At 27.9% G+C, this 26,835-nt stretch overlaps 2 protein-coding genes and 1 long non-coding RNA gene across 3 annotated transcripts; all 3 read left to right on the top strand.

Annotated features, from left to right (window-relative positions):
• Positions 1-683: 683 nt before the first annotated feature.
• On the top strand, positions 684-2,578 carry LOC137809347 (uncharacterized). Its single transcript, XM_068610472.2, has 5 exons — positions 684-1,142; positions 1,231-1,342; positions 1,398-1,829; positions 1,984-2,321; positions 2,429-2,578. Exons 1-5 carry the CDS (start codon positions 684-686, stop codon positions 2,576-2,578), a joined length of 1,491 nt encoding a protein of 496 aa, XP_068466573.2.
• A 4,610-nt stretch (positions 2,579-7,188) lies between these two features.
• Positions 7,189-9,065, top strand: LOC137811335 (rhodanese-like domain-containing protein 6). The gene is made up of 6 exons (XM_068613026.2): positions 7,189-7,547; positions 7,638-7,736; positions 7,827-7,868; positions 8,319-8,463; positions 8,566-8,667; positions 8,817-9,065. The coding sequence occupies exons 1-6, from the start codon at positions 7,329-7,331 to the stop codon at positions 8,873-8,875; spliced, it is 666 nt and encodes a 221-aa protein (XP_068469127.1). The 5' UTR covers positions 7,189-7,328; the 3' UTR covers positions 8,876-9,065.
• Positions 9,066-9,090: 25 nt separating this feature from the next.
• On the top strand, positions 9,091-9,685 carry LOC150029101 (uncharacterized). The gene is made up of 2 exons (XR_016518610.1): positions 9,091-9,229; positions 9,325-9,685. It is a non-coding gene; the product is annotated as an uncharacterized LOC150029101 (long non-coding RNA).
• Positions 9,686-26,835: the final 17,150 nt, after the last annotated feature.

Below are 26,835 nucleotides of genomic sequence, written 5' to 3'. Positions count from 1 at the left end.
AGAATTTTATAAATATTATTCTGAATTTATAAAATAATTATAAGTATACAAAGTATTTAAATATTTTAAAATATTACTTTATAGATAGTCTACATATAAGATTTTATTTTTTCTAAAATCAAGTAAAAGAATTTTATAAATATTATTCCGAATTTATAAAATAATTATAAGTATACAAAGTATTTAAATATTTTAAAATATTACTTTATAGATAGTCTACATATAAGATTTTATTTTTTCTAAAATCAAGTAAAAGAATTTTATAAATATTATTCTGAATTTATAATACAACTATAACTATACCACTTTACAGAGTTTATATATAATATTTATTTTTTCCTAAAATCAAGTAAAAAAAAATTTATAAATATTATTTTGAATTTGTAATACAACTATAATTATAACACTTTACAGAGTTTATATATAATATTTTAATTTTTTTTAAAAGTAAAAAAAATTGAGTATTATTATTTCTCTAAAAGGTGGTTCTTTAGACCTAATAGTTAAACTTATATGATTGTCAAGGATTTGTGACCATGGATAACGATAACCATTGGTCTATGTATTTCAAAAATGTCGAGATGTCTAGCACGAATGACATGAATCCCGATGTAGTTGGTGTTGATTTCACACTAGTTTCACAAATACAAGAGCAAATCAATTTGCGGACATAAGTAGCAGTAATGACAATTCTTTGCATGATTGGATATGGATTGAACGTATTGCGTGTGTTAACCGAGACAAATAATCCTATACCGGAGTTTATTCCACAAAAAGAGCGTCGTCGACAAGAATTGATGTCGTACTTGGTCCATACTGAAAGATGTCGTGACATTATTCGCATGAGTCCGGAAGCATTTATTAATTTATGTCAACGAATAAGAGGAACGGATATGGTTAAAGATGCATTTCGATCTATAGTTGAAGAACAAGTGGCTAAATTTTTACACATCATTGGTTATAACGTCAAGAATCGAAGTGTTTCGTTCTTCTTTCATCGGTCCGGGGAAACAGTGTCTCGTCACTTTCATAATGTTTTGAAAGCAATATTGATGATGCATGGAGAGTTCTTAATTCAACCAGCTGGGACTGAGGTTGAACCTCATATCTTAAACAACAATCGATTTTTCCCATACTTTAAGGTATGAATATGAGAAACAATAGTTAAATATTTAATTCATGTTGTATGCAATGCAAGTTATTTATAAATGTGAAGTTGTTGTGTATTAGGATTGTTTGGGTGCCATAGACGGCACTCACGTCCGTGTTAAAGTCCCCCTAGTTGATGCTCCTCGTTTTCGTGGAAGAAAAGACTGGCCAACGCAAAACGTATTTGTTGCTTGTGATTTTGACATGAAATTCACTTATAAGTAACAATTATTAATGGATGGTTGTAGGCAAATACTACCTTGGAGATGCGGGTTTTATGCTCAAAACCCAAGTTATAACTCCATATCGCGGAGTTCGATACCATCTAAAAGAGTATTCCCGAAGAGGTCCACAAAATGCCCGTGAGTTATTTAATCATCGTCATTCCTCACTAAGAAATGTTATCGAAAGAACATTTGGTGTCCTCAAAAAGCGATTTCCAATTATCATTAGCGGAACAGAGCCTCATTACTCTGTGGACACTATGACCGATATTGTTTTAGCATGTTGTATTCTTCATAACTTTCTTCGCGGGGTGGATAATGATGACTCTTTGTTGGAAGAAGTTGACCGTGAGTTGATGCAAGGAGATATAGATGTGTCACACTCGCAAACTCGTGAGGATGACTACAGGCTCGGGTCACAAATTAGGGATACTATAGCGAATGAAATGTGGACAGGTTATTGTAATAATTAATTTTATGTAACATCCGTGAACTTATATTTATATTGTTGTAAGAACAATTTCATGGTTTAATGTTGACATTCCACCTTTATTAATATTTACGTATGAAACTATTTATGTTATTGCAAAAGTTTAACCTTTTTTATTAGGTTTTATCATGGATCACGGGAAGGGTATTGCTTCAGAGTCATCTGCAGTTGTCCGTGAACACAAAAAATGGACTACCGACATGGATTTCCGATTGCTGAATGCCATGATCGATGAGGCATCTATGGGTAACCGCATTGATGGTAGTTGGACGACGCAGGGTTACACAAACATTGTTAAATCCTTACATCAGACTGGATTGGTAGGGATTACAAAAAATAATGTGAAGAACAGGCAGAAAAGCCTTAAGGACAAATGGCGTGAGATCCATGATCTATTTAGTGGACTGAGTGGTTTTGCTTGGAATCCAAGCACGAAAATTTTCGAGGCCGAGGATGAAGTGTGAGATTTGTTGATAAAGGTAACATATTCAACTTGATGTTCACTTATCGCATACATTAACCACTAATTATGATTATGAGTGTATTTCTTTTCATTAATGAACAGGCAAAGCCCTCGACCGCAAAATGGCGTGTTAATCCCATCAGGCACTACAAGTTGATGGAAGACTTTGGGGGCTTGATCGTGCTACTGGCCACGGTGGAAGAACAACATTGCAGTCCTCAAATCGAACTCAGTCTCATCATTTTAATGTAGATCTTAATGATCACAATATGGAGGACATCCTAGAGGAGCCAGGATTGGATGCTACTCAATGTGAAACTCCTCGCTCAGCTGATCCTAATGTTGATTCATACAGCCCTGACCCTAATTTGACACCCCCATTGGTGCCACCTCAGTCATCCCAGCCATCAGGTGGTACTTCTTCTTCTAGAGGCTCAAAAAGAAAAGCCCCTATGGTGGACGTCATTGATCTGCAACTGGAAAGGCTTAACACAAGGTTTGAAGGATTAACTGATATCCTTGGGAGGGGTACTGATCAGTCAGATAGGTTATGTCATATTGCTGAGCGACAAGCCATTTCATCTAAGGTTGTCGCTTTGTCATCACAGCGAGTGGCTAATGCTACGGAAGAAAATCTGCAATATAACAGACGCCATGTTGTTGCAGAAGAAGAACGAAACTCCATATTTCGTGAACACACGCGCACACTTCCTCGTACATCGACTTTCCAGTACTCTGAATATGACATCTGGGAAATGTTAGTGGAGATGAACATACAAGATGGAGATTTGTTAGATAATTGTTACGACTTCTTGTGTGGTCATCCTAATGCGGTAAAACAACTCTTTGGCCTGCCTCTTGAGCGAAGAATGAGAAAGCTGGTCAAGATAATGACTACAAATCCCTAAACTACGTAAAAATTTGGTTGTACTTTATTATGCATATGTGTTTTTCTTTTCGAATCTGTAATCTTATTAATGACACGAATCCCTAAACAAATTAAGGACTTCCATGACTATTTTGAATGAAACATATTTCATTGTATCATTCATATGATTTTCTGAATCATTATTATTATGCACAAAATTTATCAATGAATTTTGCTTTAATAAACTAAAATACTGCATTAATACACATTAATATTTATTTCTTAAAAAAAAAAATCCTTTATCGAATTATACATCCAACACATTATGAGAAATAATTTGTTCCATACCGAAAATAATCTTTTAATTGCATACAACTATAATTGAAAAATAAATAATTCACAATTACAACTTTGTTCTCAATAATGTTTATCAATCATAAATATGATCCAAAAAATTTATATAATTTATAATTTTCCGAAGTTAGCTCGAACACGGTATCAAAAATAATGTTTCAATTGTCGAAAAAATAATTTTAATTTAAAAAAAATGTAATTCACAAATAATCAATCAAAATAATTTTTTTTATCATTTTTTAAATATAAGGGCAAATGTGTAAAGTTACATTTTTATCAATTAAAAAAAATACAATTTCAATCACATCCATCACATCACTCACAAACTTTTATAAACTTTCCCTACACTTTCCCCTCTTTTTACCTTAATCCAAACACCCTAACTTTCTTTACAGTTTCTCTTCAAATCATCTCAAATCCACTCCCTCATTTCCACTCCCTAATCCAAACAAAGCCTAAATTTCTTTTGGAAAGATTTTTCAAACTCTGAAAATTTAAGTGCCCAAAGCGTAAATGCCATAACCACGATTCATTATTCACTATTGCATTCAGGCACTTGAAATCACCCATATGAATATCTACTGGAAACATGCAGTTTTTTGATAAAAAGATTTTAAGAATCAAATTACCTTTTTTTTATAAAAAATTGAGATTTATTTTCAACTATGTGCATCACGTAACCCTTTTCGGCCAGTTGTCCCACACTCAATAGATTACTTTTCATGTCAGGTACATAGAAAACATCATAGTTGTACCTGTGATCACCATTCTTCAATGTAATAAGAATTTGCCCTTTTCCAATCACTGGAATGAACTTGTCATCACCGAATTTCACTTTTGTGCGAAATGAGTCATTCAAATCTGCAAACAGCTCCTTCTGACCACACATATGATTCGTGCAACCTGTATCCAAATACCAAGTCTGGTTGTTTGGAGTTTCATTTGATGTGGTTGTCATTAATACTTCATGGTCCTCTTCATCTTGTTCGTGATTGCTATCTTCTTGAGCACAATTGGAAGCATGATTATCACCTTTTGATCTGCACTCATTTGCATAATGGTCACGTTTATGGAAATTATAACACTCAACATTTGATTTATTATAAATGTCTCCTCGTCCTCCGCGACCACGTTCCCCGCGCCAAGCGCCTCCATGATTCTAGCCACCACGACCTTTGCTGAAATAGCTACCATGTTTATTATAGGAGCTACCAATTGAGGCTTGTGCTTCTAAAGCCTGTTCAATTGGTTTTTCAATCTTATTGTCATTCATCCGCTGCTCATGCGCTCGTAGAGAACCAAACAATAACCTTACTGTCATTTTTGAAATGTCATTGGCCTCTTCAATTGCGGCAACAACATGTTCAAATCTGGGAGTTAAAGATCTCAAAATCTTTTCCACCTTTGCCTGCTCCGAATGTGTTTCACCATTGGTCTTCATCTGATTTGTGAAGGCAAGAACTTTATTTATATAGACATCAATAGTCTCTGTGATTTCCATCTGCAACAATTCATATTGGCGTCTTAGGGTTTGAAGACGCAGCCTTTTGATCTTATCATCACCTTTATAATTGGTTGACAAAATTGTCCAAGCCTCATTGCCAGTTGTTGCTCATTCTATCTGCTCAAACGTCTCGTCATTCATCCCTTGATGGATGAGATACAAAGCCTTATTGTCCTTCTTCTTCTTCTGATCACGATGCGCTACTCGTTGTGCCTCAGTTGCATTAGCAGCTAATGCAAACACTCCACTCTCAACGACATCCCATAACTCATGATAATCAAACAAAACTTTCATCTGCACACACCACCGATTGTAATTTTTTCCATCAAGGATAGGGACTGATAATTGGGTAGAGTTTATGATAACAGACTGACTCTGATACCAGTTGTAGGAATTAATTGAAGGAAATAAGAGAAGGCAAAAGGTTGTAGCAACTATTGAACGTAATTGCACAAAATTGTAAAACTGATCTTATTCATTTTGATTTACTCAATCATATATATATATATATATATATATATATATAATAAAATTACAATTACTGGAAGCTATAAAATAAGAATACTAACAGGCCTGTAAACTGACCATTAATGCAATATAACGGTAAAATAGTTTAAGGGTAATAAAATCAGAATTAATAATAATAAAATCTGAATTAATAACCAACATATACTACAAATTTCAAATATATATATAGAATTGAATGGCCTACTTCTATGTAAGGAATTTTTTTAAAAAAATAAATGAGGATATAACATTCATGACAATTTCATAATTTTTTAAAAAAATATTAGCATGTAATAATTTATGGGATTTTTTTTTATAATCGGATTAATCATGCTACATGTTAATAATTTATTTTTCTTTTTGTATCGACCAGTCATCGGTCATCGACTTCAGAGACTGATCTCAGACGTCGCGCATCGGTGCCTGATAGCAAAGATGGGCCACACAAGGTGGGTCCCAGATACGCATATCAGGGTGTGGGTCAGCGTTCGGACACTAGTACCATAGACCTCGAAGTTGGAGATCGATATCAGACCTTGCCAGAATAGGAAGAGATCGGATGTTGACGGTCAGAACAGTTATATATGACCACGTAAGGTGGACCCTAGAATTATACTAAGTTATCAGTTAAAACGACAGATATAAGGAAAACCTAAGTCACGAGGGATCCATGCAGGTGGTGTGTATAGTGCATTCAGGCGCGACACGAGTAAACAGTCCTTGGAGGCGCTAAGGCCCATTAGGGTTAGGGTTTCCGAAGGGAGCTGCATGCATGACACGTGAATACTTAAGACACCCGCGTAATAGATGGCCCCAGAGATTAGGTGCACAAGTTGGTACCCAGATGACCATTCTGTTAGTCGTTGCACTCCAGTTAAGGGAAGTTCAATGTATCAGATTACGCTAAGATTATGTAATAGCGGCGTAGGGACATTCTCGAAGGAACCCTAGATATGGGTAAATGAGCGAAGGTAAACCCTAGTTTCAACCTATATAAAGGGTGCTAAGAATCCTAGCAAGGTACACAATTTCTAAGACTGAAACTACTTTATACACTTGGTCTTTCTTTGCCCTTATACTGACTTGAGCGTTGGAGTGCAAACGACCGTCAAGACGCCCTTTGTCTTTGCAGGTGAGAGATTCTTCGATCAAGAAAGTTCAATTCTCAGACGGAGTTAGGAGGGACAAAGACTATTGTTCGAGTCAACAGACGGAAACACCTTTCATGAGAATAAATTACGAGAACTATCCTTTGAGTGATATATAAATTATTTTTATTTGTGCTGAAATAGACTAGTGTCTTGTAGCTAACACATGAAAAAACTACATAATCAAACGGTTCAATTACAAAAAATTATAATATAAATTAAACTGAATTATTTTTGTAATATATTTAAACAGGTTCGGCCTATAAATAGCCTTATACATAATCTTTTTATAAAATAATAATAATTATTTAAAATATAAAAATAATGTTATTTTATTTAAACATATATATGCATTATAATTTCTATATTAAATTATTATATTTCAAATTAAAATTAATTATAATAATATAATTTAAATTTGAAATATATTTATTTATTTAGATTGAGTTGATTTTATAAGATGAAATCTAAAAATTACAATGTTTTACAATTTTATTAAATGATGGGTTCGGCGGCGCCGGCCCTTACATTTTGCCCAAATCTAAAGAAATTGGTACTAATTTTCATTTTGATTTCATGAAAGCACCCTGAGCAATAATCTGCTGTCAAAGTTTGAGCATTATGGAAGAAGACCAAACCCAGAGAAAACCCAGAATCCTGTGTCTCCACGGATTCAGAACCAGTGGCGAAATCCTCAAGCAGCTAGTCTTAAGATGGCCAGAACCAGTGATACAAAAATTGGACCTCGTGTTCCTCGATGGCCAATTTCCCGCGCAGGGAAGATCTGACGTTGAAGGCATTTTCGATCCTCCTTACTATGAATGGTTCCAAGCCAATGAGGTTGTTGTAGAGACAAGACTGTCCATCTTAGTAATCCCCACCACCGACATTATCCTAGTATGCTGCTAACGTTTATCTTTTCATGTACAGGACTTCTCTGAGTATAGAAACTTCGAAGCCTGTTTAGCATACATAGAAGATTACATGCTCAAAAATGGTCCTTTCGATGGTGTATTGGGTTTCTCTCAGGTGCGGACTTTGCTGCTACAATGTTATTTGTGAACTTTTTGTAATCTTTTGTTTATACAATTTTGACACATAAGGAATGTTGTCTCTCAGGGAGCAATTTTAGCGGCTGCATTGCCAGGAATGCAAGCGCAGGTACTGAACAAGAAACTCATCTTATTACTGTTTACACTTTCTCTTTTATATATTAAGTTCATCTTTCCTTCCTTGATGATGCCCTTTTGGTGAAAGAATGAATGAATATTTGAGTTTTCAATGAGTATCTACGAAGCATGAAGCATGGTTTGCTTATACGGTTTTATTTCTTAAATTGTCAAAGAATGAATACTTGAGTTTTAACTCTAATGCTAAAGTTTTTAAATGGGTGTATAGCTTTGTTTCTTTGTCTTGACGATGATTGTTAACTTGAAAATGTACATTTTTTTAAAATAAAAATAGTTTATGTTTCTTATATGTCAATTTTTGTTGAGCAATGCTATTCATTTTAAGCAACTTTTGTAAACAGCGGCATTAGAGATGCTCTAAGTAGGCTAAATTAGTTAAAACTGCATTTGATTTCACTAAAGGGAATGATGACTTTTATAGGGTGTAGCACTTGGGAAGGTAGACAAGATCAAGTTTTTGATTGTGATATCTGGTGCCAAGTTTGGTGGAAACAAGTTTGGAATGCCTAAATTGGCTTCTAATGCATTTTCAAAACCAATTGATTGCTTATCTCTTCACATTATTGGTAATTTCAAGTCCCTCATATGTGATTCTGCTTAAGCAAATTTTCCTTTACATTTAACTTTGAAAGTTGTATTGTATCTTCTATTCTTATTATGTGGTGAAGGGGAGAAAGATTTCATGAAGGAAGAGAGCGTTGCTTTGTTGGGAGCATTCCAGAATCCTGTTGTGATTCATCACCCCAGAGGGCATACAGTCCCCAAACTTGGTTAGTGGTGTCTCCTACTTTAAATTGTAGATCTTTCATTGTAACTAACTATGACTGGTGCCAGGACGCATTTGAATATTAGTTTTGTGCATATAATGTGTCTCAACTCTGAAAATCTGTGATTTTAATTTGGTGCTTCATTGTTGCAGATGATAACAGTCTTGAAACTATGGTTAATTTTACTGACAACATTCAGAGGATGATTTAGGATGGTCATATCAAAACTTGAATCTTATGGAGACTTTATGTCAGTATTCTATCTTGTAATTACACTGTAAAACTCCTCTAAAGTCATATACTAATAAGGATTTTCCGCAATAAGCTCCAATATATGAAGCCAGCGTCAATGAATGGTTTAAATTTGAGTTCATTTTATAAAGTTTCAACTTTCATGAAAATGATTTATTTATTACATAGACACACTTACTTGGTTAAATCGCATATAAGGTTCTATTATCGAAATTTAGGCTGGATAAGGTTCTATGACACTTACTCAAGGTTCAATCTTGTATTTGGAAGCTAGCTCAAGATTGATTTCTCCCTTAAGAACAAGCATATAGAGGTATTACTCCAACCATTGAAGTCATGTCTAGAGGTACCTTATAAGGAAGTCAAAACTCTAGTTCACTTGTATTTTGAATGTGAATTCTTCTCCAGGTGAGTTTAGTGCTTGAGTTGATGGAGCAATAGAAGTTTGGGATTTCTTAATTGTGATTCAGATAATAGAATCAGGTGGCATGTTATATAGTTTTCTATTGTTTGGTGGTCAATAGGGTTGGCCCAAAATTCTCAAATGTTTTCAACATTCGGAGGGAAGTGGAAAATGGTTGAAATATTTTAAGCTCTACTCTTGGCAGTGGATTACTAGTGGGTGTTGTTTTACAATCCAGGAGCTTGTTTTGAAATATTTCAGTAGATGATGATTTTAGATTTGAAGTAGTAGGTGAAAAATACAGTAAATTTCAATATTATGGAAAGATTTATTTTGTTATGCAGTTGATTATGATTTATTCTGCAATTGATATGTTTTGCAGTTGCTATGCAGTGGAAAAGATTTATTTTTGTTGTGCAGTTGTTCAATTCTGCTTTGTAAAGAGTAGGTCCATTATGAGCTTATATGTAGTAGAATGACAATTCTGTCACTACCTCATATGTAGACTCTTGGAAAACATGAATATCGGAATCATTTTCTTAAAAATAATTAAAATTTGTTTAACTGGTCATAAGCATTTTTGGAAATGTTTACACTAACTTCATTCCTTATATAAGAAATGTGATTTGCTCTGGTTGTAAATTTTGTTAAACAATGACCTTAGATTTTATTTGAAGTTTTTATTTATCATGTGAGAATCTTTATTATTTAAAATAAATTTTATTAGTTTCTGAAATAAATAAAAAAAACTTACAAAACAATTATAACTAGAAAAAAACATATAACTGAAAAATTATATAAAATTTGGATATTATCACATTGGCATGACTGATATTTTCAAAAGAATCAAACAAGAAACAGATTTTAATTTAAATGATTATCAGTATAAGAACCTTTTTTTTGAAAAAAAAAGCTATTTTATTTTAAAAACATAAGAATTAAATTATTTATAAAAATTAAATTGAAAATAAATATACTATAATGTTTTTTATTTATAATACAACTAATTTATTATTAATAGTTAACTTGAAATCATTTATATGCATATAAAGTGCAAAATTATATGGATGAAAATATTTATAAATAACTTATTATAATATTTTTCTTGTAATAAATTGAGATAAATTTTAAAAATAAGTAATCAAATAATAGGTTTAAAAAAGATAATTGATTAAACATAGTTCTCGATTACATATAAGTTCCTGTGATTTTCATTTAAATTTAACAACACAAAAAAAGTATTCATGTTACATTATTTTTTTTTTCTCTTACACTTCCTACAGAACATTTTCTTCCTGTTGGGGCAACATGATTCTCAACCTATTTGTTAATTACTAAGAGTTAACATTTTTTTTTAACATTCTATTATCATTTGTGATTTTAATAGTATGGTGCTTTTTATTTTATTTTATTTTACGTGCTTAATATCAAGTTCACCAAATCGAGTTTAGCTCAAAAACGAATTTACATGTTGGGTTGAGCCGCAACCAACAAATAGACATATAAACTCATCATAGCCTACAAATTCACTATGTAGTTTTATGACCATAGTTTTAACAGTTGCTAAGTAAGTTTTAAAACTGTTATCGGTTATCAATTCTGTTGTAGTGGAATAATAATCAAAGAACAATAAAATTAAAAATAGTTGTTACTACAAATAATTATGAATATTTAATGCTTCTAGGTGCTGCTGCTCCAGACGTTAATAAATTATTCTCCAACCCCTTCATGTGTGTTCTAAATTCTAATAATGGCATTGTCTGTCATATTTATTCTTGCGAAAAGAGTGTTTTTAGTTTATATATTTTTAGATAAATGGTTATTTTTAATATTTTTATAATAATTATTTTTTTACTGCTTGTTTAATATTAATTCTTAAAAAAATAATTTATATGAATATTGAAAAATAATTTCAAAACTAACTCATAAAATCGACTTACAAGGTAATTTTTGCACTTAAATCGACTTATAAGGTAATGTTTGCACTTAATCTATGTGAATTTTCTAACACATTTTCTCACGCGGAGAGTGACTGTTTGTGTATGAGACTATATATTTATATATGATCCAATAACGATCCGATAGTAGATGGTTTGGTAAGACTAACAAAATCTCTAGTTAAGTTCGACTTTAAATGGATCTTATATCATATTAAAAAGTGAACTTTAAGTTTAAACCAAATCAGCTTATGAAGTAAAGTTTACACCCGCTTATATACTATAAAATGAAATATCTTAATCTCTAATCGAGATATTAAAATTTAATTACACTAAATACTTTTATAAAAAATTATATTATTTTGATTCCTTTGAAATTTAAACATACCTTTTAGATTTCATTAGTACTAACGACAAAAATAAACTTATATACATGACAACTTTATCACACTTTTTTTTATTAAATATAATAATCAACACTATTAAGACCATCATCTGTACAATTTTTTTCCATCTAGTGTTATTACCATTAAAGATCAATATGTATAAATTTTTGAAACACCTAAAATATATATCTTTAAAGTTCAAAAGTTTAGAGTGACAAAATAATACAAAAATCTGTATTTAATATTTTAAGAATTTCAATGGACAGATTATATTTTGCCCAGTTTAATTTATTGTTGGACATTTTTTTTCAGACAAACTAGACAAATGTTAGGTAACCATGAAATTTTATTAATTTTAATTTTAAAATTATTTATATAAGAAATAAATTGAATGGATGAAAGTTGTGTTAGAACAATCGTGTTTCATGTTGCACGTTACGTTATTTTATGTAATCCTCGAATGTGACATTACCATATAATCATAAAATTCAGAAAAATGTTTTTCAAACTTCAATTCAATCATAGTTGTTACGTTTGCAAGAGATTAAATATATAAATTACAGAAAAATACCTAGTAAAAAAATTTAAAAGTGAAAGTTATTTACTTGGATCCACTTTTCTAAAATTTCTAATACAACTTCAATATATTTTTTAATAAAGCTTTCTACTTATTAATTACTTAACTAGACAGGAAGATCTCAAGTTAAAATTACAATTCATATTAAAAAATAATAGATATCCCTCCCTTAACTTTATACGTAATTTAATTTCTACAATCAACTCCACTCTTAAATGAAATTTTACTTTTCTCTCTTCTATATATAGTTATTAAATTGACGAACTAATTACTAATAAGTTAATTTATTTGTCAATAGTGATGGTAATGTTAGAGATTGTCTTGATTATATTATAGTGACTTTTAGAGGAAACAATGAAGAATATATTAAAAGTTCCACTTTTTATTTTAATATTAATAAATCTTCATATGCAGAGTTTGTAGTTACTATTCTATTTATTCACTTTAGATTTACATGTATATGGTCAATACAGTATAATTATTAAATAAAATAATTTTATAATTAAAAATAATTAATTATATATTGATTAAATTAAATATTATTTTATAGATTAAAATATTATTAATATTTAAAGTATTTTTTATTATTAATAAAAATTTATAAACTAGATTTTAAATTAGTATCTAATTAGCTATCAATTACTTTAAATTCTAAAATTGGTATCTAATTAGTTATCAACTATTTTAGGTTCTAAAAATGTTAGCTAATTAAATTAATTAAATAATTAGATACCAATTTAAAAATTAATTTATAATTTTTTATAATAATAAAAACTACTTTAGATATCAATAATTTTTTAGTCTATAAAATAATATTTATTTTAGAAATATAATCACTAATTATTTTTTTATCTTAAACTAGTTTTTAATTAATAATTTTCTTGTATTGGGTAGAAGTGTGATTCTACTTTTTATTTGTTAAATTTTTTGAGTCCTCAAACTTTTTATTAAGTTCTTTAAGATAGATGACTCAAATAAATTTGTGATTATATATATATATATATATATATATATATATATATATATATATATTACTATAAAAAAATCATGAAATAAAAACCAATTTTAGAGACAAAAAATAATTAGTTACTAATTTAGAAATCAATTTTTTTTAGTTTTTAAAATGGTCTCCAATTTAGTTACTATTTCAACTAATTATTTTGATCTCTAAAAATTAGTTTCTATTTGATGATTTTCTTGTAGTATATATATATATAAAAGTGAAGGTCATAACATTGTGAATATTAGGATTGAAAATATATTTATTTGGTTTAGTGTTTTACATTAGTTTATATTTTGTTGTAACACTTATCAACTCGTGAGTGGAAAGTTGAGGGTGTGGGAGTGAAAATATGAAAAAAGTGTGGAGAAAGTTGAAAGTTGAGGATGTTTGGATTGAGGGATGTTAGAGTGGATGTGTAAAGAAAGTTTATTGAAAAGTGTGAATGATGTGATAGTTGTGAAAGTATTTTAATATATTTTGAATAGTGTAAATGGTAAGATTATAAATTTATTCTTCTATATATATAAATGGGAAAAATGAAATATTAATTAGTTTAAAGAATATTTAAATTAATTAAAATAATTAATATTATATTATTTAATTTCAATTACTTTATGTTATATATAATAAAGTATACTTTTATCCATATGTATAAAAAAAATTTATTAATTTGGTACATAATTTTGATAATTAAAATAATTGTAAGTTTCAATTATAACTTAAAAATTAATATAAAATTAAAATGAATTATAAAATAAATGTTTTTTTATGAAGCATTAAATGTTAAAAAAATATTAACTATCTACGCATATTATTAAAAAATCGAATTTATTAAAAAATCTGTAATCTTTTTCTGTTCTTTTTAATTACTACAATATTTGTTTTAATTTTTTCATAATAACATTAACCATTTATGTAAACTATGACAATGTATGTAAAATATCAAAAAAAATATAAAATATAGCATTCAAAATTTCTATTTACATTATGTAAAAATAATCATTTCAAATAAATAAATATATTTCTTTATAAAGAATTAAATGTTCAAAAAATAATAACTATGTACACATATTATTAAAAATTCTAATTTATTATGTAATCTTTTTCTGTTTTTTTAATTAATACAATATTTGTTTTAAAAATTATATTTACATTCTGTAAAAATAATAATTTCTAAAAAATAGTCTATTCTGTAAGTTTAAATCAAAAAAATTATTTTATTAACAGCTTCAAAGTTAAAAAAAAAAATTACTATGTATACATTCATAAATTTATTTAACAATGTTAAAAAAATCTTCTCTATATTTGATTTTTCTGTTTTTAAATTACTGTAACAATTTTTATAATTTTTTTAATAACAATATTTTAAAATAACAGATTTAGATCTCTAATTTCAATCTATAAATTCAATTCAATTCATGTTACAAAAATTCTATATTCAAATTTCATGAAATTTTTACATTAACAATATAAATCTTAGATAATCAATTTTCCTAAACATTCACATCTAAAATTAAAAACTAATTAACAAAAACTAATTAACAAGTACTTTAAAATAATTTAAACAAATTAAATTCAAAATAAAACTAAACATCCAAACACAATTTAAAAAAAAAAACACAATCCAAAAAAATCATGCAAAAATTACTTCAAAAAACAGAAAATAAAAAATCTGGGAAATTAAAATCATAATCGATTATCCAAATGTTTATGCTCGATTATTTATAGTTGTCGTTTTGCTGTCAAATTAATATGAATCTAGAGTTGTCTAACACCAGAGAGATGACCCTAAGTTGTCTCCCAACGAATCCAATAGTGATTCAGTTAACCGAATTCAAAATCTATCTACAAGAAAAATATAAAAAAGATTGAAATAGAAAATAAAAAAGTGGTTGATCCCAAGTTCTTCCACCATTGAATTCTTCACAGGTTCTCTAAAGATTAATCTTTTTTCAATCCTCCAACAGAGCTAAACCAGATTGAACATGCGCCGATCTGATTCAACTGAAACTCACCAGTAAAGCATGCGTCTACTGGTTTAATCAATAGACATTTTGTTCCATGCGTATACTCCATAGGAATGCTTATATCCTCTCTCTTGAATCATGCGCCAAGAAATTAATTAGAACAATGAGAACTAACTAAGAAACCAAAGTTTAAGATAAGGAAGACTCTCAATCATGCGTTCAAGTCCAACCTCTCACAAAAACTAGTTTTCCAGAAGATTAGACAATAAAAACAATTGTTATAAAAAATTGAAAAATGAAACTTTTATTGAATAAAAACCTCAGAACTTAATGGGGAATTACAAAAGAATCAACCAAAAAGGTTTAACCTTCCATGCGGAGGCAAAACAAAAGAATTACAAAGAAGAAAAGAAACTAAGAAAACCCTATGAAGCTCTCTCCCTTTCTCCTTCATGCTTGTGTCCTTTTATAAACTTTTCTGCTCCAAGGATCTTGGGAAAATATTGCACTTAAGATTTTCTAAACAGTTTCCACTTTCCATAATTCTTTTTATTTTACAGAAGATTTGCTTCCAATTCTGTTTCTGGAATCTTGTAGCTTTTATTTTCTCTTTCTTCTCCTCAGAATTTGTTTTTTTGTTTTTATTCAAATAAGCAACTTGGACTTTTGCATGTTTGGCTCATTCACAAAGGTAGATGCTTCAGATAATTTACCCTAAAAACACAAAATTACCAAAGATAATATTAATTACCAATTATATGAATATTAATTAAAACAATGAATTTATTTATTATTATAGTCCAATAATCTATGATTAAGGCTATTGTGTGTGAATAAATATATATTCATCAATTATCAACTCTTTTTTTTTCACATAATCGATTATGGCATACGTTCATTTTCAGTGATAATCAGTTAATAATGAAAATAAACTCACACACAGCTCACCTGAGGTCACAAACAAAGAACCAAGTGCAATCTCCTATCACTATGCTTACTCATGACCCTCTCCAAGCTCTCTAGGTATGTGCTTTGTGAAGAACTGAATTGCCTCAACTGTGTGAGGTTTGTGAGGTTGGGAACCACATATATACTGCTGCACCTCTTTATTACGCTCATCCACTCTCTCACCAACTTGGCTATGCATTCATTGAGCTTTGAAGTTGGTCAAAGAGAATCCTGAACAATGGTCAGGAATCTCCTGTGCTTGCTGAAAAGCTTCTCTTCACAGTGTTATGCGCATGCATGCTTCATGTCCAATGTCCAAATACGTCAAAAAATCTAGTGAAGGCACAAATGACATTGCACTCATCCTACTTGACACTCACTCCCTCTCCCTCTCCTTTCTCTTCACTTCTGAATGCTCTCTCATTCGGCCCAACTTTCCCCTCACCCTCACCCACACCCTCCACCATCAACGGATCCAAACGGGGTGACACCCCACTTTCGTCTGTGACTACAGTGCCACCCCCCAATCCAAACACGAGCTTAGACTTTAAATTTGTATAGTCTTTTATTTTGGATTATTGTTTGTTTCTTTTATATGAGTTTGGTTTCTCTCATATTTTTTTTATTTTTTTTATACATTTTTTCATTTATCGATATATGATTTTGTTAAATTTTGTGGAGTTATTTTAACTTAGATGTTATGATATTTTTTATTAAAGTAAAATATGTGTACTATCCAAAATTAAAAAATAATAAGAATATAATATCCATATTAGAGATATCCAGTATAAAAAAATACTAAGAATATAATATTCACTTGCAATAATAGACATTAAGTACCTCCATGTCTGAATAAATAGGACACCTTTAAAAACTAACTTCTATGTTGAAATTGACTTGATATTCGACAACATATATAAATTAATTAAATATTTTATATTTTAACAACACCAAAAACTTATAAATATAATTTCAGAAATTACTCAATTCAACTCAATACATTTGTACTCATTTAATCCCTCTCATATCTCTTTAAACTCTTATTTGAGATTTAGAAAATCTCATATAAATAAATCATCACTCGATCTTCATCAAAGTTTCATTGTTGGAAGCATTTCAGGATCATGTAGTGATTTACCACCGTGAAGTTCATACGAATTCAAAACTTGATTAGTGGTATCTCATACTTTAATTAGTAATTTTGTTCATTGTTACCATTTAATTAGTATTGGTTAAGCGTACAATTTCATTGAATTTTGAGATTTGATTTGTTTCTTCTTTGTTGCAGATGGCAATAATCTTGAAACTCTGCTGGGTTTCATTCACACGATTCATAGGATGGTGTCACAATGGGTATTGAGTTATTCATTAATATTAAATATTATGAGAAATAAATAAATAGTTGTACATAATATTTTGAGGTTCAATCAATTTATTGGAGTTATTCTATAAAATAAATATAATAGATCAATACACTTTTACATTTAGTATTGGACATCTCACATTAAATTAGGAGAATTTAGTAATGGATGACACAAGTTTCAACTTCCAGCAAACACTACTATATAATAACTTTATATCATATTAAAAAAATTAAATTTAACTAAATTTTATAAAATTTATTTCATAAGATAATATTTAATCTTTTGTTAAATCTTTTCATTTTTTAAATTTTTTTTAGCGATAATAGGTAAAAGTTATTGAAAGATTAAAGCAGAATTGAAAAAATAATTTTAAAGATGATTTAAGTTCTCACTAATAAAATAGATCTTTTACTATATACAAGTACCACCATTAATACATTAATCATTATTTAATGTCTGATAAATATTTTGGCGATTATTTATATTATTATTGAAAAAAAAATAAAAGAATAGACACCTCTGCACAACATTAAAAATATATATTTAATTAAATTTTCAGTATCTTATAAATTTAAGTATTTTAATTTAATATATATATATATATTAATTAAGTGTTTAAAATATTTTTTTCATTTTTTGTCTAAGTATCTTATTTCTTAATTTTTGTCGTCACGCAATCACTTATTTATTTTTAGAAACGAGAAGACGGAAGTAACCGTTATATTATCTAGTTGGCAACATAATTAAATGAAAAAATATTTAAATAAAAACAAAAAAATACTTTTAATATTCAATAGAACGAAAATTTGTAATTAAAAATTAATTAAAGATGTCTAAATTTATAATAACTTAAAACTTAATTAAGTGAAATTATTTTATTATCTTATCATATAAAAGGTAATTTATATTAATAATATTTATTTTTTATAGTGTAAGAAATGATGGATCCATTCTGTGTAGGCTGTAAAAATATTATTGATCCATATGCAGGGTTTTTTTGACCCTTAATCTGGTAAGGGATAAATTGAGCTAGAAAAGTTATAGTTCAATTTCAAATTGACTTGTCTAACCCAATTTTAAGAAAAATTATTCCAAATAAACTACACTCACTCGAACGCTATAGTCTCAGAAAATGTTTTTGGTATTTCGAAGGAGATGACATAATCTTCATCGTCCTATTCATTGTTTTTGTTTTCAATCTAGGTCTCGATGATTCCAAAGGTTGTAAAACTTGTTGATCAAGGTCAAGAGATCCAAAAAAAAAAAAAAAGTTAGATATAGCTATTAAGAATTGTATAGATAAAATAAATTTAAATAATATCTGAAATTGGTTGTTGAATTGTTAACGAGTTGGTTGTTAGGTTGTTTTCTTATTTTTTATTCTAAGTCTTGTATATTGATCTGAAAAAAATATTCAAACAATCAAGTAAGTACTTAGTATACGAAATATAAATTAAGAAGGTATTAAAATCGTACCTTACACATTTGTAGTTTGTTGTAATGAGTCAAATTTATCATATTTTAGCATTAGCTATTTTTTAGAAAAGTTCTTGATTTACAGGAGTGTTATCTGAATTTGGTAGAATGTATTCTAAATTCTTAAAAAATTCTTACAACTGTCTTAAATTGTTTATCGTAACTACTTTGAATGAAGATTCATTCAGTCGATCGATTACTAAAATCAATTAACATGACTCATCAAATACTAACCATAATTTGTTCGATTCCAATTAGTACAAGAATTTATACATTCATTCAAGTCTTTCCTCGTCCAAATTCCAATGGTATACAGCTATCTTCTTCTCACATGTAAATAATGGAGAACAGAGAGGCAAAGTTGAAAGTAAAACAATATTTTTCTTAATTTTCTACAACTATGTATAAATATAATTAGTTCTCAATGTGAAAAAGACGTTTAATTAAGAGTGAATCCTTCAAAATTTCCCTAGTGGGGCACTCACTAATCATTACTTGTTTCTTTTTCCTTTGTTTCCCCTCCTACACGCCCGGTTTAATCCTCTAATCAATTTTCTTACCTAAATAAATGTTGGTGGTGTTTGAAAATTGAAGTGCTTCTCTCTCTCAGTGGAAAAAACACATGTATCTATAGGCCGGTGTTTAGGGCTTGGTGGTGATGTGTCTTTCAAGCTTAATACAAATTTATTATCTCAAGAAATTGGGTCCTGGCCTATACCTCAGGTGGACCACAATCTACTATGGCCTTAGATTAATTCACAGGCCCGTAATCCATGCTTTCTTCCATTTTTAATTCAACCCCAAACTCATTTTCTTATCATACTAAAGGCAGAAATGAAAGAAGAAAAGTGTATAGGATTCACCACAATGGAGACACCTTCGTTAAAGTCAATAATTAAGTTAAATCATACTTCTCGAAGGCTATTTAAAAATTATAAATAAAACTGTTTCAGATAAGAGTATCGGCGATCTCAAACCTAAAATATTTAGTGTTGTTAAGAGTGAATGGACTCTCAATCTCGATTAGTAAGTGATGTGTTTTTTCTTTGGTGTATTCTCTGTTATATATATACATTCATCATATTTCTTTTGTTTTGGGTTTTGATATTACCATTTACTCAAGATCTTTTGATTTGTGCTAATACATTATTGTCTGATATGAATATAGGTAGATGACCTAATTATATGTATTATCGAACTCATGATGCTATAAAATCTATATAAAAGATTAAGAGATGAGAAACATGAAATTTCTAACATGTAGTTTATAACAGATGTAAAGCATGAAAGGAAAGTTGATAGTGAGTAATGTCTTAAAAGAATTTATGGTTTAAGTGAATGAAGTGCTGTGTAAATGATGTTGTTTACTTTTTGAATGGGAGTTATGAAATGTGATATAAGTATAAACAGTGAATGTCTTAATCTAGGAATCAAGTTAACTGTGCATAAAGCAAGTGTAGATGACCCACTTATATATTTGATTTGCACGCGGGAATGTCATTTCGTAAGATTACGCTTTATTACAGTTCCATCTTTAGGTGAAATTAAAGCTGCAAGCAAAAAGTGGAACCAAAGCAAAGCAATTATTTTAGGAAAAGCATGCAAAGTAACCATTTAAGCTCATTCTCAACTGCCCAAAAACATAATTCAAACAAAATTTAGCTTCACCTCCTACTTACTATTCAACAATATTAGTGGATAAAAACAAACTCAATTCATGAAATGGGTCTATGAATCATTACCTCTGACGTTGCTTTGGAATGGGTTTAAGTTAATGGTGTAAAAATTATTTTAGCACCCCTACTACTTGTTGTCCAGAATAGTACTATTCCTTTTTGCATGCTCTTCATAACTTCAACTCAAAATCATCCTCCGTTGACTGTAAATTAAATTCCCAAGTAGCGAAGGAAATATAAGTGTAGCTCTGTAGCATGTATGGGATAGTATCTGATTTGAAGTGGAACAGTGTGATAGTGTTTTATCGTACAGAACAGTGGGCACAACCATTTAAACCAGTTTATTTTGGCATTGTGATACCCAAAAGTATGCAATTCCACTGTTCCATTAAATCATTGCTTTTCTTCTCAAACTTCTTCCTCCAAATGATTCGGTACTTTGCTTCCCTACGAAATTTGTAACAAGTTCGTGGTGAGTGATGTCGGTGTGCTCTATCAACCTTAACTTTGTAGGCCATTATATTATATATGTCTCCAGTTTTAGCCTCCCTATTCTATGTCTAAACTTGCTATCATTTCAGGGCCCATTACTTCAATATTCCTATATAATACATCAAACATTACACCATTCAAAATATATACGTGTGTCTCTTTTTTTTCTAATAAGACCTATGAAAATTTTGTTCATGTTTTTAAAAGGTATTTGACATGAGTAAAAAGTATATATAAATTGTTTTTTACTTCAATTCTTAATTGATGTGGGACTATATTAATAATACTTAAAAAAAAAAATCTCTTGGTTTATTGCATTTGGTGGTGTTAGCTTTTATTTATTTATTTTATTTGATTTTCTGAAATCGTTTTCAGAATCTAATAACATTTGAAAGTGGCAGTTACCACAAATAAATCCCTTTTACACTTTTTCCCGGTTATTTCTCTTCGTGTCTGGGGATGAGTTGGGTAAATAATCACATGGTTTTAAAATAATTATATGCAATTATTTTATGAAGTGGGGTAGTGGTACGAGTTAGTTGAACAAAAATAAAAGTCTATTTTTAGTCAAGCAATTTTTCTTTTCTTTTCAAAGATGTAGTGTAAAATTGTTTGACAAAATAGTCTAAAAAATAAAATACATTCAACTAAGTCCTAATATTGTTAGCTTTTTTTCAAAATTTTTAAAGGAATCAATTTAAAATAATCACATTAAGAAATTAATTAAAAGAATAATTTTTTATTCATTCTCGAAATTTTGATTGGAATATATTTTAGTCAAATATATAAATAAATTATCAAATACAAAGAAAATCGATTAGAGTTAACATGCTCTAAATTCGTGTCAAGCAGGATTAGGTTAACAGCATGTAAATATAGGATGAAAAATGTAACTCATCACTTTTAGAAATGGATTCACAAGTTTTTTTTTTTTTTTAAATGGATTCACAAGTTAAATTGTTAAAGATCACCTAAAATTATATATACACATATTAAAATTTTCAACTCATTTCCATCACTACTAGTAAATCTTTTAAATAAAAACTAATTTTATAGATAAAAAATAATTAATTGATATATTGTCTAAATTAGATATTATTTTAGAGACTAAAAAGTTATTAATTTCTAAATTAGTTTCTATTATTAATAAATAGTTTTTAAATTGATATCTAATTAGTCACAAATTTTTTTGCTACAAAGTTTAGAATTTAAATAATTGGTAATTAAAACTTGTGGTAGTTAAAATATTGGTAGCTAATTTGATACCGATTTAGAAACTATTTATCAATAATAGAAAGTAATTTAGAAACAAATAATTTTTTTTCTCTAAAATAGTATATAATTTAGTCAATATAATAAATAATTATTTTTAGTCTCCAAAATTGATTTCTATCTAATAATTTTCTAGTAGTGCTTTTATCATATTACTTATTTTTTGTATTATGTATATAAATTTATCTTTTCTAAATTTATAAAACTATAAATTGATTTGAACATGTATGACAATATTAATGGATTAAGTAGGCAGATTAAGTGAGTTAGAGTATTTCATTTAATTTTTAATTATATTTTTCATACATTTCAAATATTATATCTTAAATTTGATTAATTCCCATTGATATTTAAATTAAAATTAAATTTGTGACATACTATGTTAAACTAAAAAAACTGTTTTCTATTTCATTTTAATTTTTAATGATCACATTAGTTTTATAAATATAAAATAGAGTTTTGATTTAAATAATTTGTTTCCGTTATTTTTTTATTAAAAAGTATATCCCTTCATTTTTATTATCCGACAAAATAGATTTTTCACCATTAATAATGATAGAATTTATTAGTTTTTTACCATATAAAAAAGTTAGACTTCTAATGAAAAAACACAGATCTAATTTCACTACATTTTAAAAACAAAAAATAATTAATATTTCTTAATTAAATATTATTTATTAAATTAAATATTATTTTTTAAAATTAAAAAATTATTAGTATCTAAAATAGTTTATATCATTAATAAAATTTTATAAAATAATTTTTAAATTGTTATCTAATATTAATTAACAAGATTTTAGTTACTAAGTATTTTAATTTTTAAATTAATCACAAGACTAATTTAGAATCTAAAGTAATTAATAATTAAAATATTTATAAATAATTTCATATATAAATTTATAAATTATTTTATTAATTTGTATTAATAATAAAAATTATTTTAAATAACATTAACTTTTTTAATTTATAGAAAGTATTAAACTTAATTATTATTATCTTTTTAAATTAATTGTTGTAATGATTTTATTGCAATGGTGGTGAAGATAGTGATTTAGTTTACAAATAAAAAATACAAACATAAACTGATGGCATTTGAGAGATACCCAACCATAAACTGATTACTTAAAGAACCTTAGAAATGTTATAGGCCAAATCTTAAACAAATTAAATTTTAGGTTTTAAGCCATTCCCGGTTATAAGTTTTAAAAATTGTATTAAAAAGAGAGTGGTCCAAAATTACAAGATTAGAAGTGTAATTTAATCATAAAGTAATAACTAGTTTAGAAAATACTAATACTACTAAACAAACTTCAGTTTCTCCTAAATTTGAACTAAAGACTAAGATTAAAATAATTGAGTAAAATTTAAGTAAATAGATTTAATTAAGAATAACATGGTGAAATAGTGGACTGCAATCTCACTAAGAATAACATCAGTATATATATACTGATGTCTTAAGGGACACGATATTTGCTTTTTGTTTTGACCTTTTAACCTTTTTTTTCTTATTGCTTTTCTACTCCACTTTAACAAAGAATATTAAATTGAATTAAATTGGAATACCAATAGAAAAAAGGACTAGAATGAAAAATAGCATACCAATAGAAATTAAAAAAATGTCAGAAACAATAGTGTTTTTAAGCTCAATGAATTAAATTAAATTCAATCAACCGATGTTTGTTGATTGGGTTTGAATTCGGCCAACACAGTCTAAAAACTAATCTATTTGGTACATTTTTTTTCACTTAATTCAAAACCTAAACCAAAATTGAGTCATAAATATAAGATTTAATTATAGTTTTAGTGTTCCTATTTTTTGTAATTCGTTATTTATGGAAAATCAAAAGGATGTCAGCATGGTATATTGGTAGAAATATAAGAAAATGTGGGGAAAAAATAAAAGGAAATGGAATCTAGATAAGCATATATTTAAGAATTTAGGGACATGATGATGCGATTGTCATAAATTGACACATGGTGGTCATGATGCATTGAGGGATGGGTGAGGACACGCAAGAACAGGTGAAGAGTCACTGGGTATCTTCCATTTTGGTGCAAGCTGGATGCAAGTGGAGCAACCATTTCACCCTGTCACCCCAAATATAGCACCATTCTTTTCTTTACAATTTCTTCAAAATAAAACAACACATGAAATCAATTTTATACATTTTTTACAATAATATCACACAAAAATAGACATGTGAGATGGAATCAAATAATAATACCTAATAAAAGTATCTCTAAAAAAGAAAAAGAAATAAAATAAAGTTGTTGGAGAGATAAGAACAATTTATACTATATAAATTAGTGTAAATTTTATTTTACACAATTCAACATAAGTTAAATTATGTTTAAAATTCACTTCTAAATTTATATTAGATTTATTTAAAGTTTATTATAACGAGAGTTTATTAAATATATGGTATTATTCACTACTAAATACTGGACTACTCATAAATATCTAGTCTCATGAATGAGTTAACAGTTTCAATGTGAGAATGATGTGAAAATCTCATATTAAATAGAGATAAGATAAAATTAATTTATAAAATATAAATAACTACAAATTTCAACTTACAAACTAAATTTTATAAGATTGAGTTATATTTAAACTTCACTTCTTAAAAAAAAAATATATATCTTTATTACAAATGAATAATCATATATTAAACTCTTGTTTATTTTTTTTAATATTAAGACCTGTAGTTTTTAAATATATTACAATTTGGCTTGGTTTTATTCATAGTATATTTAGGATTTCCAACATATGTCTCATGTTTATATCTATAATGCCTACCATAATAGTGAATGGTACAAAACATGTAGATCGAATTATGAAAGAAGGACACGAGGCTGATTTTGTCATATTTCATAATTTTTATTGTCTTTAGTTTATTAAAATCTCTTGCAGAATATGGTCGTTATCTGCGCATTAATTGTTGCTACCTCTCCTTTTTGTATTACGGTATTGTCAAATAAGTTTCTTTTGGAAAATCTTAGAGCAATTTACTCTAGTAAGGCTTTAAGAAATTTGTTCTTGTATGTCCACTTTTCTTTAAAAAATCAAGCCATTTAAGAAAATGAACACTTTATTCTAATATTGTACCACTTTAAAAGAAGGCAACAAATAAATATTTTTTTTATTAGTAATTAATAAATAAATATTAAACATTTCAAAATACTTCAACCATCAACTCTAAAGAAAAATTCTAAATTATTTAATGAACTATTTCAATAAAAAGTAAATACATAAAATTTCTAAATTATTCAAAATCTTAAATAAGTATAAATATTAAATTGTTTAATGTACTATGTAATAAAAAATTGAAATAAATAAAATTCTTATACAGTATAGACCAACAAATTCAGTTTGTGTCACTTTTGTGAAATGGATCAACCCGATCCATATTTTGTGGGTTAAATGCGAGATAGACCAATGCGACTAACCCGTATTATCACTCCTAACTCAAACAAACATACGTTATCTCATTTTCATTCTCTCATATAAGTTTATATTCTGTCTGTTGTAACTTGATGTCTTATTAAGATTGTGTTGACTTCGTATTTTCACGTGATTGACATTAAAAATAAGATAATTAACCCAAAAATATTAATATTTACCATGTCTCATCTCATTTTTTAAAATTTTGTCAATTTCATATTTATTAATTTCAATTATCCTTTTTACATAAAATTTTTATTTCTTCTAACTATCTTATATTCTTAATAATTGAAGGACTTATATTTGTATTTTGTAATACCAGATTTAATATAATATCCAAAAAATTATATTTTTATAATATTATAATTTAAAATTAAGACTTTTGTAAAAGTTTGTGTGTTGCACAGGTACTAGTTACAATCTTTATTCAGATTATAATTTTTTTTTGCATAATCCCAAAAAATCAGAAAAAAAAGAGTATCTTTCAATTACAATAAGCAAATCTCTAAGTCAACTGAAAAAATATATTTATTATTATCTAGATACAGAAACAAATAGTTTGTATCAACAAATAAATATATATTTGTATAGTCTATTTTACAATATATACATTTCTATGTAATATATATTTCTAACATAAAAAATCACAGTTTTATAAACATATGTAATACCTAAATATATTAATGTACATTTTTTTATAAAGACTTGAAGTGTAAAAAAAAAAGAATTTATAAAGGATGACAAAAAAATACAACACAAAGAAGGAAACTGAAGAGAACATTTAGTTGTAAACTAACCTAAAAACACATATACTACACCTAAGAAACCAATATAATTTGTCCTACTACATCAATTCTTAAATAAACTAATAAATCAGTTATTTTTTTTATCAACAAAGAATAAATTAAATTAAATTAAACATTTTAGTTATGTTTCAACTCTTATATACAAAAGAATAGAAAACGAAAAACACAAA

The sequence above is a fragment of the Phaseolus vulgaris genome, chromosome 2 (assembly GCF_051622355.1).
Source record: "Phaseolus vulgaris cultivar YP4 chromosome 2, ASM5162235v1, whole genome shotgun sequence".
Lineage (NCBI taxonomy): Eukaryota > Viridiplantae > Streptophyta > Magnoliopsida > Fabales > Fabaceae > Phaseolus > Phaseolus vulgaris.
The sequence above is the reverse complement of the archived record's forward strand: the minus strand, read 5'-3'. Positions and strand labels throughout refer to the sequence as shown.

What these genes read in the sequence shown, in the direction of transcription:
- LOC137809347 (XM_068610472.2), top strand. Translation starts at nt 684, where the DNA reads ATGACAATTCTTTGCATGATTGGATATGGATTGAACGTATTGCGTGTG. An exon ending in GATTTTTCCCATACTTTAAG is followed by an intron (nt 1,143 to 1,230) that starts GTATGAATATGA and finishes GTTGTGTATTAG; the next exon opens with GATTGTTTGGGTGCCATAGA. An exon ending in AGCGAATGAAATGTGGACAG is followed by an intron (nt 1,830 to 1,983) that starts GTTATTGTAATA and finishes CTTTTTTATTAG; the next exon opens with GTTTTATCATGGATCACGGG.
- LOC137811335 (XM_068613026.2), top strand. Translation starts at nt 7,329, where the DNA reads ATGGAAGAAGACCAAACCCAGAGAAAACCCAGAATCCTGTGTCTCCAC. An exon ending in CTTATCTCTTCACATTATTG is followed by an intron (nt 8,464 to 8,565) that starts GTAATTTCAAGT and finishes TATGTGGTGAAG; the next exon opens with GGGAGAAAGATTTCATGAAG. An exon ending in GCATACAGTCCCCAAACTTG is followed by an intron (nt 8,668 to 8,816) that starts GTTAGTGGTGTC and finishes TCATTGTTGCAG; the next exon opens with ATGATAACAGTCTTGAAACT.